At 39.0% G+C, this 13195-nt stretch overlaps 1 protein-coding gene across 1 annotated transcript in view; it reads right to left on the reverse strand.

Annotated features, from left to right (window-relative positions):
- Window positions 1-13195, reverse strand: part of Atad2 (ATPase family AAA domain containing 2) — a 46754-nt gene that overhangs the window by 17157 nt on the left and 16402 nt on the right. Inside the window, exons 9-15 of the mRNA XM_036208292.1 lie at window positions 11590-11694; window positions 9473-9581; window positions 9011-9126; window positions 7714-7888; window positions 5989-6077; window positions 2059-2218; window positions 697-787 (exon numbers count right to left, since the gene is read on the reverse strand). Of these exons, the coding sequence (XP_036064185.1) occupies window positions 697-787; window positions 2059-2218; window positions 5989-6077; window positions 7714-7888; window positions 9011-9126; window positions 9473-9581; window positions 11590-11694 (845 nt within the window). The remainder of the gene's footprint in view (window positions 1-696; window positions 788-2058; window positions 2219-5988; window positions 6078-7713; window positions 7889-9010; window positions 9127-9472; window positions 9582-11589; window positions 11695-13195) is intronic.

Below are 13195 nucleotides of genomic sequence, written 5' to 3' on the forward strand. Positions count from 1 at the left end.
TCACATTCCTTGGAGCTGGAGTTATAGAGTGGTGAGCCACCTGACTAGTTCTAGAAATAGAACTAGAGACCTCTGAAAGAACAGGATATACTTGTAACAACTGAACTATTTTATTTCTCTAGCCCTCAATTTTCTGATCTTATTTTAATTTTTTGAGACATAGCTGACCTGACACTCACTATACTTAAGATGGCTTTAAACTCATGCCAATCTTGCCTTAATCTCCCAAGTGCTAGGGATATAGGGCTATGTTGCTACACTTGGACAACTATCTATAGTTTAATGTCTAGGATCTTGGAGGTTAACACATGCCACAAAGGAGATAAAAACAAATGAACTGTGCTCTCTTCAGATTAGCCCTTCCTTCCTGTGCAGTCAAGGATGACCATAAACTTGCAGTATACCTTCACCCCCACTGCTACCACTGTGTATGTGTGCCACTGCATCTAGCTAAATCTGTTGCTTTGTTGCATGTAAATATGGGTGTGTAGAGGTCAGAGGATAACTTTGTGGAGCCAAGTTATTCCCTCCCATCTTCAGGTATGTTCCAGGGATTGAACCCAGGCTTGAGCTGCAAGCAACTTTATCCACTAGGCCATCTCACCAGCCTTTTAAATCTAAACTTTAAGGCAAGACCCAACTTGTTCCATCTTTGAAATGAACACATTTTTCACCTGTGCTCCAAACAATATTTACCAACACAGTTTTCTGCTAGTTCTTCTAAGAATATGTCCAGTGGTTTTGGATTCCAATCTCTTGTATGAATCTTCAGAATCTCTTTTCGAGCCTGTGGGGGGAAAAAAACCCTTCGATTTTAATTTTTTATATCTATAATCAAGTTACTCCAATAAGAAATGCTTCAATTTAAATTACTTTAAAAACTAAAGTAACCAAAACTTAATATAAATAGAAGTATGAGGCCATGAAAATGAGGACAAAGATGCACCTGTAGGCATTTAACAAAATTAAGCAGATTTCCATTTAATGTGCCCAAGTTATACTCATCACTTTATGTAAATTTAAAAATTAAGAAGTATGTTCATCCTAGAGTACATTAGGAATTAAGAGTACTAGGGCTGGAGAAATGGCTCAGAGGTTAAGAGTACTGCTTGCTCTTCCAAAGTTCCTGAGTTCAATTCCCAGCAACCATCTGCAATGAAATCTGATGCCCTCTTCTGGTCTTCAGGGATATATGCAGACAAAACACTGTATACATAATGAATAAATAAATAAATCTTAAAAAAACATTCTTAAAAAAAAAAGAATTAAGAGTACTGACAGCTTTACTCAGTTTCTTTCTTTATATATATATATATATATATATATATATATATATATATATATATTTTTTTTAATTTAATTATGTCTGTGAGTGGGTATGTGCACCTGAGTACAGTTGCTTTTGGATTCAAGAAGAGGGTGTTGGATTCCCCAGCTGGAGTTGCAGGTGGTCCCAAGCTACCTGATGTGGGTGCTGGGGACCTACCTGACTTGGGTTCTCTGATGAAGATGTAAGTAAGCACTCTTAACCTGAGCCACCACTCCAGCCAGCTCTATTCATGTTTATTACATGCTTCTCAAAAGCATTAAGTGCCTTTAGCCTAACTGCAGTACAATGGTGTTCAGGAAGAAGTCAAAGCTAACTGGCTGGCTAAGGACTCATTAAGCTACTAAAGTGTATCTGACAACATCAAGGATATGTTCAACCGAGCAGTTGGGGTGGGAGATATGCTTAAAGATAATAAATTACCTCTATTGACTTCTTTTGAACAATCATGAAACAAAACTAAAGTCTTCAACTTTTTATTCTATCAGAACCTGTTACTGGGAGTGGAAAACAGCTCAGCGGATTAAGGCACTTGTAACCAAACTTGATGAGCTGAGTTCTAGCCACCAGACCCACAAAGCACAGGGAGAAAACTGACTCCAAGTTGTTTTCTGACCTCTACACCTGCACTGTGGCACAAACACTCCCTCCCTATCCCCCCACCCCTGCCATATAAAGGGATGTAATCGTACAAAACTGTTAAAAATAAAAAGTATTTAAAATTTTCTTACATCTTTATCAGGTAGACTGAAAAGGAATTCTCTGTCAAATCGACCAGGCCTTCGTAAAGCAGGGTCTATGGAATCTAGTCTGTTGGTAGCGCCAATGACCACAATTTCTCCTCTGCTGTCCAAACCATCCATAAGAGCTAACAGTGTTGAAACAATAGAACTAAACATAAAAATAAGAAAATAAATTAGTAGTACTATGAACAGAGTCTATCACTCAGTAACATTTTTTTGAAAAGGTTTAATGTATAAACATGCAAATAAATTTTCTTATGGAACCTAGCTACTTTTTCTTTTTTTTTTCTTGGGGGGGTGGGGCTTCGAGACAGGGTTTCTCTGTGTAGCTTTGTGCCTTTCCTGGATCTCGCTTTGGAGACCAGGCTGGCCTTGAACTCATAGAGATCCACCTGGCTCTGCCTCCTGAGTGCTGGGATTAAAGGCGTGCACCACCACCGCCAGGTGGAACCTAGCTACTTTTCAATAGGAAAAAAAAAAAAAATCAAAACACAGGGTGTGGAGGTCCACAAAGGTTTACTAGTGAGATCTGTGCTTGCTTAACCCAGTAGAGCTGCATCAGAGGATTGCTTGATCATGTGTGGTTACCAGGTATTTGGAAGGGTCTGCACTTGGATGTGTGGTATGCTTTGATCTAGCAAGGGGAGGTCTCTTGCCCTGCCCCTTGGCATTCCTTAAAAAAAAAAAAAGGAAAAAAAAGTCCTTTAGAAGAGACAGAAGGGGCCCGTGGATAAGGATCCAGGCCCTCTCGAGGCTCTCCTTTTTCTATCTGTTTCTCTCCCCTCTTTCCTTCTATCTAAATCTCTTATCCCTCACTCCTGGAGAGATGGCTCAAGAGGTTAAGAACCCTTGCTGAGAAAGAGGATCTGAGTTCCAATTCTCCAGCATCCATATAAAAGCCAGGTACCACTGAGTATGTTTACCACCTCAGCATGGTGAAGCAAAAGACAAGTGAATCACCAAAGTTCACTGGCTCACCAGTCAGCCTAACCAGTGAGCTTCAGGTTCAGTGAGAACCTGTCTCAAAATAAATGTGGCTGAGGAGACGGCTCAGTAGTTAAAGGGCTTGCTTTGCAAGAACAAGAGTTGGAATTTATATCCCCAGAACACACTTAATTGCCAGGTTTAGTGTGGCAAACTTGCCTTAACTTCTGTTTCATAAGGTTAAGACATGAGATCTCCACAAGTTGGTTAGTAACTAGCCACACTAGTGAGGTCCAGGTTAAAATGACTTTGCTTCAATAAATAGGGTGAGGGCTGGAGAGATGGCTCAGAGGTTAAGAGCACTGACTGTTCTTCCAGAGGTCCTGAGTTCAATTCCCAGCAACCTCGTGGTGGCTCACAACCATCTGTAATGAGATCTGGCGCCCTCTTCTGGTGTGCAGACATACATACAAACAGAACACTGTATACATAATAAATGAATAAATCTTTCAGAAAATAAATCAATAGGGTGAAAGGAAGAGCATTCAAGATGATTTGCAACATTAACTTCAAACTTCCATATGCACCCCCAAACAGCTTGTCTACACACAGGCAAACTGTGAAACGGAAAGTGAAAGAGGAATAACTCAACATGAGTGCACACAAGTACCCATGTGCTCACACACACACCAGTTTTAAAGGTAAAAGCAAATACACTGTGTTCAATCCCCAGGACCAGGGTGGGGTGAGGGGGGTGGGGGAAAACTAAAATCAACTGACAATATAAATAATCTTCAGAGCCACAAATGGACCCCAGATATAATTTTATACAGCATATTTCACAGGGGAGCTTGAAAGTTCCAAATCAAACACTATAACATGAAAATAATATTAGTACTTTTATATAGGACAAATTACCTAAAAATTATAAAACATACTCCCATGTACATTGGCAAACCAAGTAGTGTGTGTGTATATATATATATATATATATATATATATATATATATATATATATATATATATACATACACACACACACACACACACATGTACATACACATACATACATACATACATACATACATACACACACACACACAAATATACATGAAACACTTGAAAATTATTTAAAACAATCACCAACCATTTGGGTGGTGGCTCACGCCTTTAATTCTAACACTCAGGAGGCAGAGGCAGGCCAATCTCTGTGAGTTTGAGGCCAGCCTGGTCTACAGAGTGAGTTCCAGGACAGCCAGGACTGTTAAAAAGAGAAACCAGGTCTCAAACTCCCCCACCCCTGCAAAAAAAAAACCCAAAAGAAAAACAAAACCCAGATAATTTGATATTCAAGACAGTTTAAAGCATTATCAATACAGATAATGACTTGGTTCTAACAAGGAATTGATCACTGAAAAGCACAGGAAGCTGTTGGTGTAGCTCAGTGGTAGTATCTTCTAAAAGTGCAGGCAATACAGAGTAAGTGCAACCTCTGACACATCACTCCATTTAAGTACTTCACGAAAGCAACTTCAACATTACCCCAAAGTGAGTAACAATACTCCTGCATTATCTAATACCCAATGCTTTTCCGTTCCCCCACATCTTTTGCAGTAGTGAGAATCAAGCTTCTTACCTTGTGAATGTTAGGCAAGCTCCACATCGCTGAGGTATACCCCTAACCCCTTAAAGTGTTTATGCTTGATTTGTTCAACCTAAGATCTGTAAGATCCACACACCTCATCTATACCTCAAATCCATACATTAACAGTTCCCATTGTACATTCTCCTCCACAACACCATTTACTTGTTGAAAAATGAAGTCATTTGTGACCTAAAATTTGCTTCCTATGTTCTGGATTGGGCTGACTGCTTGCTGATGGGGACATTTCAACTTAGTCTTCTATTCTTCATATTCTCTTGTAAACCAATACCAAAACCCCAGTAGTCCTGGCTGTCCTGGCTGGCCTCAAAATTAGAGATCCACCTGTCTCTCCTCTTGAGTGCTGGGATTAAAGGTGTACACCACGATATGCAGCTCAGTTTTTTTCCCTATCTTTAAAATGAGGTTTGGTATTCTTATCTTAAACCAGTAGAATTACTCTAGAAGATATTTTTATTTGGTCCAGGTATCCCCTTAAAAGCACCTGTGATGGTTTGAATTATGAGTGGCTTCCATAGCCTCATATATTTGAATGTTTAAATCACCAGGGAGTAGAACTCTGAAAGGTTTAGAAGGAGGAGGTGTGGCCTTATTGGAAGAAGTGTGTCACTGGGGGTAAGCTTTGGAGTTTCAAAAGCCCATCCACCCAAGACCCAGTCACGCTCTCCACCTGCTGCCTGTGAATCAGGATGTAAAGCTCTTAGCTACTTCTCCAGTGCCTGACTGCATACCATCCTGCTCCCCGCTATGATAGACTAGCCTCTGAAACTATAAACAAGCCCCCAATTAAATGCTTTCCTTTATAAGAGTTGCCTTGGTCATGTTGTCTCTTCACAGCAACAGTCAGTGTGGTGGGAACATATCTATCTCAGTGGTAAAAGCACTTGCACATCAAGCTGAAGGCCCTGGAACAGTCCCCAGTACTGAAGGAAGTTTAAAAGGGGGAAAGCATCTGGATTAGTTGGCAACATTTAAGATATATTTAAATACTGAGCATAAAACTTGAGAAAGAAAATGTAATTCTTAGGTCTCAGTTATAGACAAGCTAGAACTACAGCTAACTGGTTATGTTAGCCATATTCTATACCACAGCCTTGTTCTGAAAAATGGCCTGTGAATATACGTTTGGATCATAAGTTAAATCTGTAACCAAGAGCTTAAAACTATTGATAATAACCTGATTCTCAGAACAAGTCCACTTTTAAGCGCACACACACACACACACACACACACACACACACACACACACACACACGTGTGTGTATTTGGGTTTCTTTCACCATTTAATACTTATCTTTGTATAACATCAACACAAATCAATCGAGTTTTACCTGTGAATCTGATCTTGCCTACTAGATCGTACTGGAGCCAGACCATCGATTTCATCAAAGAAAATAATTGCTGGGCGCATTTGATAAGCCTGAAAGAGGGTTCAGTAGTCCTGTGTTATCACAAAGAGCTTCAAATAGATTTAATACAAAGCATTTTAATCTATTTTCATTCAAATTTATTATGAATAGTTTATAAATTGGAATATATACCTTTTCAATCTAGCCATTTATAACTATTTATAAGACAAATATAAATTCCAAAAACTCTTTTTAGAACTATACATATACATTCATTATATTAACATAATTTTATTTGCATTTCAACTGAAAACATCCAAATATTCCAGCAGTTATGTATCTTGGATACAATACAGTTATAGTTATTGGACACAGAAAAATTTCATTATTGACCATGGAAACAAATAATAGAGGACAGTGACACTCTCCCTCCATGTTAAATAGAAAAATATTACTCAATAAAATGCCAAACTTAAAGAAAAAAATAATCTATTTTGCTGGGTGGTGGTGGCGCACCCCTTTAATTCCAGCACTTGGGAGGCAGAGGCAGGCAGATCTTTCTGAGTTTGAAGCCAGCCTGGTCTACAGAACAAGATCCAGGAAAGGTGCAAAGCTATAGAGAGGAACCTGTCTCGAAAAACAAAACAAAACTCTATTTTAGTGAACAAAATACAGACTCTTAGTTCTAGAAAGGTGTTTAAAACAGTTTTCAGTGTCAGGCATGGTGTTGCGCACCTTCAATCCTAGCACCTAGGAGCTAGAGCTCTGATTTCAAGACTAGCCTGGTCTATATAATAAGTTTCAGGACAGTCAGAGCTACACAGATCTTGCCTAAAAAGCAAAAACAAAAACAAAAAAAATCCCTCCAAAACCACAAAACATCCATTAGCAGTACATCTAGTAGAGAAGAATGTATTATTTCACAATGTACTGTCAATACAATCTGGCATATGAAACTGAAAGCTAGTCTAGAGAAGAATTACATTCAGTTTCCATATTGTGAAATAATTTACTACTATTAAACTGTAAGAGCTCTAATACTTCTAAGAACTCAGATTCAACTCTAACTATATAAATTTGTTTGCTGTTAGTCAGCATTAAAAAATAAATAGATAGATAAATAAACATAAATAAACAAACAAACAAATAAGTGTATTGCTGCTAATGTGATTCAAGGTGGCTAGGCTCACCCCAAGTTGGCAGCTAAATTTGGCAGGATTGTCCATGTGGTGCTAGCCTTGGGGGCAAGAAGGGTGCAAGACTAGAGGGAAGGGTCAAGGATTCTTCCTCTACAATGTCAGAGAACTGTTGAGGCCAGAAAACATGTGGCAGGGGAGTTCCTACATGAAGGTCCTCAGAGGGCAAGAGGCTCAAAGACCATTTTGTGGACTGTGAAAGTGAAGCCTAGGTTGCAATGGATACCCCAAGATGTTGGAGATGCCAGAGTTGTGACATCTGACAAGTGGTACTGCATACAAGGAGTGGGATCAGCCCAAGAGAGAATTTTCAAGACGTGAACTCGCAGCTTCCTATTTCTGCCACCATGCCTGCCACTTGCTGTTGTGCCTCCCCACCATGATGGACTCTTACCCCTTGAGAAGGGTACGCCCAAATAAACCTTCATCCATTAAAAAATAAAATAAAATTAACCCTTATACATTTGAATCTGCAGATTAAAATCTATATAGGTAAATTTTAATATCATACCTGATCAAATAGCAATCGTAGCTGCCGTTCAGATTCTCCAACCCATTTACTCAGACAATCAGCACCTTTCCTCATGAAAAAGGCCACTCTTTTATCCCCTTGACTGCACTCATTGGCAAGTGCTCTAGCAACCAATGTCTTTCCAGTTCCAGGGGGACCATAAAACAAACAACCTCTGTAAAACATGTCAAACATTTTTAGTATTAAATTAAAAGGTAGACTACTGAAACAAAAATTAAGAACCAATCTCATAACCACTTTGATTAGTTAATTAAAAATATTAAGCCACTGAAATAGTTTCATTATACAAAGTAGAGGTTTAAACTCTAGGAGTTAATACCAATACAATACAATTAATACAGAAACTAAACAAATCCCTTTATTTGAACATTGTCCTTCACTACTAGATCATACACATATGTATATTACATTACCTTGCATATATAATCATATCATACAATCATGTAATTCTCTCTTGATTTTTATGTGGAGGGGATAGTATTTCAAGGAGGAATATACAGAAAACTGGTGTGTATTGGCTTAAAAAATTACTAGTAATTACATGTATGATTAGAGGATAACTCTATGGAACTGGTTCTCTCCTTCCACCTTTACAATGGTTTTAGGGATCAAACTTAGGTTGCCAGGCTTGTGATTAAGGCACTTGATGCTCTTCCAGAAGACCAGAGTTTGGTTCCCAGCATCCAAGTCTAGTGGCTCACAACCAGTCTGTAACTCCAGCTCCAGTGATTGAATGACTTCTAGCCTCCACAAACACCCCCACACAGGTGGCACACACTCATACGTGCACATAAATAGAGAATAATTTTAATAAAGGAGCCAGCAACTAGCACTTTAAAGGGAGTTGATCAGCAAAAAGGCAAAAAGTTTAAGAAGACGGGGGAAACAGCTTAGCAAGTAAAAGCAGTGGCTACATAAGCTTGAGCATCTTAGTTCAAATTCCCAGAACACATGCAAAAAGCTGCAATCCCAGCACTGTGGGGGTGGGATGAAAGGATTGCTGGAGCTTGCTGGCTGGCAGCCTAGCTCCTAGCTCCAGATTCAGTGAGAGGTAGTCTCAAGAGTAGTAACTAAGGTGGCAAGTATGAGAGCAGACACCTGACACCTGCCTCCGGCCTCCACATGCTTGCATGTGCACCTGCACCCACACACCCTCTCGCTCACATACATCTCCCCCACACACATAATAGGTGTAAAGATGTAAAGCTCTAAGAAGCCGGAGAAGCGCAGCAGCACAGCACACATTACGGCTACAGTGTAAACAGACTTGGGTTACCTGGGGGGCTGAATTTTGAACTTTTCAAAGACTTCTGGGTAGAGTAAGGGAAACACCACCATCTCTTTTAGTGCTGCAATGTGACTGGACAGGCCGCCAACACTATCAAACCGTACCTAGAGTGAAACAGGACACGAGTCAAAATTAAAACACTGCCCTATATCTTCAGAGCATTATCCCACAATCAACTGACTAAGGGTAGCATTCCCAAGATTTTCTTTAAAATGTCTATTTTCTATGAGTCACCATGTGGATTCAGGGAATCAAATTCAGGTACTCTGCAAGAACAACAATGCTCTAAAGGCTGAGCCATCTCTCCAGCTCCCCAAAGAGTTTTGTTTTTAAAATGTATACAAAGATTTAAGTTTCTGATTTAAAAAAATCAGTTTTTTTTAAACTTAAAACAAAAGTAAAGTGAACAAAATTACACTTTAAGTCAAGCACAAATTTTAAAATACTCACTGAAGAATCTAGTTGCATTGGATCAACATCAGCAAGGTTTGCTCCAATTTTCATTCGATCTTTATAAATCCCTCTTATTTCATCTTTCCGAAAATTTAGTGGAAGGCACCTATTAAAAAAAACACATGTGTGTGCATGCACACACACAAATATATAAAGCCACACATCAAATCACCCTCCTCCCTAAATTCTATATTACAATATTATTTTTCTTCTTAAAAATGTTTGGCCGGGCATCAGTGGCCCACATCGTTAATCTCAGCACTTGGGAGGCAGAGCCAGGCAGATCTTGAGTTCAAGGTCAGCCTGGACTACAGAGCGAGATCCAGGACAGGCACCAAAACTATACAGAAAAACCCTGTCCCGAAAACCAAAAATAAATAAATAAATGGTTTGAGGTTGGGGAAAATGGCTAAGTGGGTAAAGTGCTTGCTGCCAAAGTGGAGGACAGGAGTTAGCAATCTCCCAAATACATTAAAATCTGGGTAGAAATAGGACAAACGTAATCTTGGGGTCCTAGAAGTAGAGATAAGGAATCCCCTTATAGTTAGCCAGACTAGTCCCACGACTAAGCCCCAGTTCAGAGAGAGACCCTGCCTCAAAATACAAGGTGGAGAGTGACTAGGGAACACACCCAGTGTCAACCTTCAGATTCTAATGAACACATGGAACTGGAGTAACAGACCACTTGTGAGCCATCACGTGGTTGCTACAAGGCTTGGTGGTAGGTGCCTGCAATCCCAGCACTTAGAAAACCAGGAGTTCAAGATCCTAAACTACTCAGAGCAAGTTCTATACCAGCCTGAGCTATGTCAGGCCTTGTCTCAAGAACAATAATCAACCAATCATCCAACTAACCCAGCCTTCCTGTTTTAAACATTATTTTCTGCTCTGAAAATACTTTACTATTAGAATCCAATATTGTATTCATTCCTACCCACCTAGCTATAAATAAGAACAATCTTGAATTGGCTAGCATGTGGACTTAAACTACAATTGAAAATAATCAAATATTTCAATTTAGAATTTTCCAAGAAGTTAAAAAAATATATTTAAAATGAAAAAAAAAAAAAAAAAAAAAAAAAAAAGTCATTCCCTCAAGCCAACATTAAAACCTATTACAATCCCTTTTACCATCTTGGTGTCTGTAGAGGTCTGCTAGGGACAGGACTTCTAAAAGGCTGTGGTACAAGAACATTTTGGTTGGCTGTAAGCAAGGGCTCCAGAACCAAAAAGAACACATGGCTCTTTTTAAAAGTGAAGGTGTTTATGCCTGAGATGAAACTGAATTTCTACTTAGGCAAGAGATGTGCTAATGTGTATAAAGCAAAAAACACAGTCCTGGAGTCAAATCTTAGGTAAGATAACTTGGGCTTATGTAAACACAGTGGCATGATTCCTGCCAAATTCTGAAGCAACCTTCATGCAAAGGCCAGTGGACACAGCATCTGTGTGGTGCTGTACCCTCACAGATTTAAACTAATATTGAAACTAATGAAAAGTATGTAAATAAATGTGACTTTGTGCTTTGGGGGAAAAAAAACCAAAAACCAAAAACCAAAACCAAAACAAACAAACAAACAAACAAAAAACTAATATACTGGTCCAGAAAAAAACTATAGTAGTATGTTCTAGCCTACCATTTGTTTCAACTATAGAGATTTCTAGTAAGTCAAAGTTTGCTTTGTATTAATCTCTGGTGCAACCCTTTAATCAGCTAAACTATACTTATTCCTAACTTATTGTTCTTTCTCATCACCCATAAAAAGGTATCTGAGGACTGGCAACATGGCTTATGAGTTATGTCAAGCCTGACAACTTGTGTTTAATTTCTGGAATCCACACAAGTGGAAGGAGAAACCAACTAAATTAACTCCTTTGACCTCCATAGGCACACCAGGGCATGCATGTGTCCTGCCAACGATAAAAGCATAATTGTTTTATTTTCAAAATGTATTTGGTAGTTTTAAAACTCATCCATCCCACCTCTTCTCCCCCCAATTTTTTGTTTTTGTTGAGATCAGGCTTATCACATAGCCCAGGCTGGCCCTAGAACTCTTAAGCCCTAAAGTGCTGAAATTAAAGGTGTGAGCCACCACAACAGGGGCAGAGCTCACCTGTTAATAGCTCTATTTCGGTTCCTTTTTCTTCTCCTCTCGAAGTGCTCATCTTCAGAAGAGGAAGAGGAAGTAGAGTCACTACTGTGGATTGCATGTCTTCGCCTAGACATAGGAAATGGAAATCATGATGAGGGAAACAGAAAAAGGGCAGAGGACATAAGGATCAGAAATATCTAATGATCTAAAAAGGCTTATATAAATTTAACATATTCTCTAAAACAATGAAGTAAGCTGGCTGAATCTTTAAGAGGTAAAAGATATAGCCAAGAGAAAGGGAAGAAAAACAAGAAGTTGTTAGAGCTGACTGTCAAATGTTCATTAAGATTAAAGATAACATAGACAATGACTTTTTAAGTCTTGAGACAGGGTCTCTATGTAGTCCTGACTGAGATGAAGCTCACTGTGTGGACCAGGTGGGCCTGAAAGGCAGAGATCAACCTGCCTTTGCTTCCCAAGTGCTGGGAGTAAAGGTGTGTGGCAACATGCCTGGCTGAACATGCATATTCAGTATTATATAGTTTTACATTAGAAATTACCTATTTTTGAAATGACAAGTAATTTTTTTTTTAAAAAAAAAGATAATTTGTAATCAAAGAAAAACCTCCAAGAAAGAAGGGTAAGTAAGATTGCTCGCTGGGTAAGGGTGCCCATCACCAAGGCTGACTCCCTGAGTTTTAATTCCTGGGACTCATAAAATGAGAGAACAGACTTCTTCAAATTGTCCCAACTTCATAAGTGCATAAGCATACACTGGCACATACTAAATAAATATACTAAATGTTTTTAAATGCTGTGAGGTCTAAGAGTATACCTCAGTAGTAGTATGTTTACTTTTCTCACATGAAGCCCTGAGAAATAGTAAAGAATAAGATGGTGCCAGGCATAGTGGAGCACACCTTTAATCCAAGCACTTGGGAGACAGAGGAAGGCTGATATTTGTGAGTTCAAGGCCAGCCTGATCTACATAGTGAGTTCTAGGACAATCAGAACCACATAGTGAGACCCTGTCTTCAAAACATAAAACAAAAGAAAAAAGAATTTAGGCAACCTTTTATTTATAGTGCATTGTCAACTTTATCACCTAACTGTTGGTTACTTACAAAATAATAAGAATGTGATTAAGTTCTTAGTCAATAACAATGTGTCAAGTACTACAAATACACAGGAAGAATGCCTTTGGACAGTTGCAAAAACTCACAGAAAGAAAAACAATGACAGAAAGAAAATCTGGCTGAAAAAACTTTAACCATTCTATTGGCTTAGGAGCTACAATGTTCTCTGAGTTAAAATATAATCACTAAGCAAGTATTTTCAAAGACACAAAAGGTTCACAATCTTTTATAAAAGTATCTATACAGCTGGGTGGCAGTGGTACACACCTTTAGTCCCAGAACTTGGGGCAGAGCCAGGTGGATCTCTGTGAGTTCGAGGCCAGCCTAGTCTACAGAGCAAGATCCAGGACAGGTACCAAAACTACACAGAGAAACCCTGTCTTGAAAAACCAAAAAAGTATCTATACAATCCAGATCTAGACTCTATCTTTAAAAACTTGGGCTGGCTCGGGAGGCAGAGGCAGGTGGTTCTCTGAGTTCGAAGCCAGCCT

The sequence above is a fragment of the Onychomys torridus genome, chromosome 16 (assembly GCF_903995425.1).
Source record: "Onychomys torridus chromosome 16, mOncTor1.1, whole genome shotgun sequence".
Taxonomy (NCBI): Eukaryota; Metazoa; Chordata; class Mammalia; order Rodentia; family Cricetidae; genus Onychomys; species Onychomys torridus.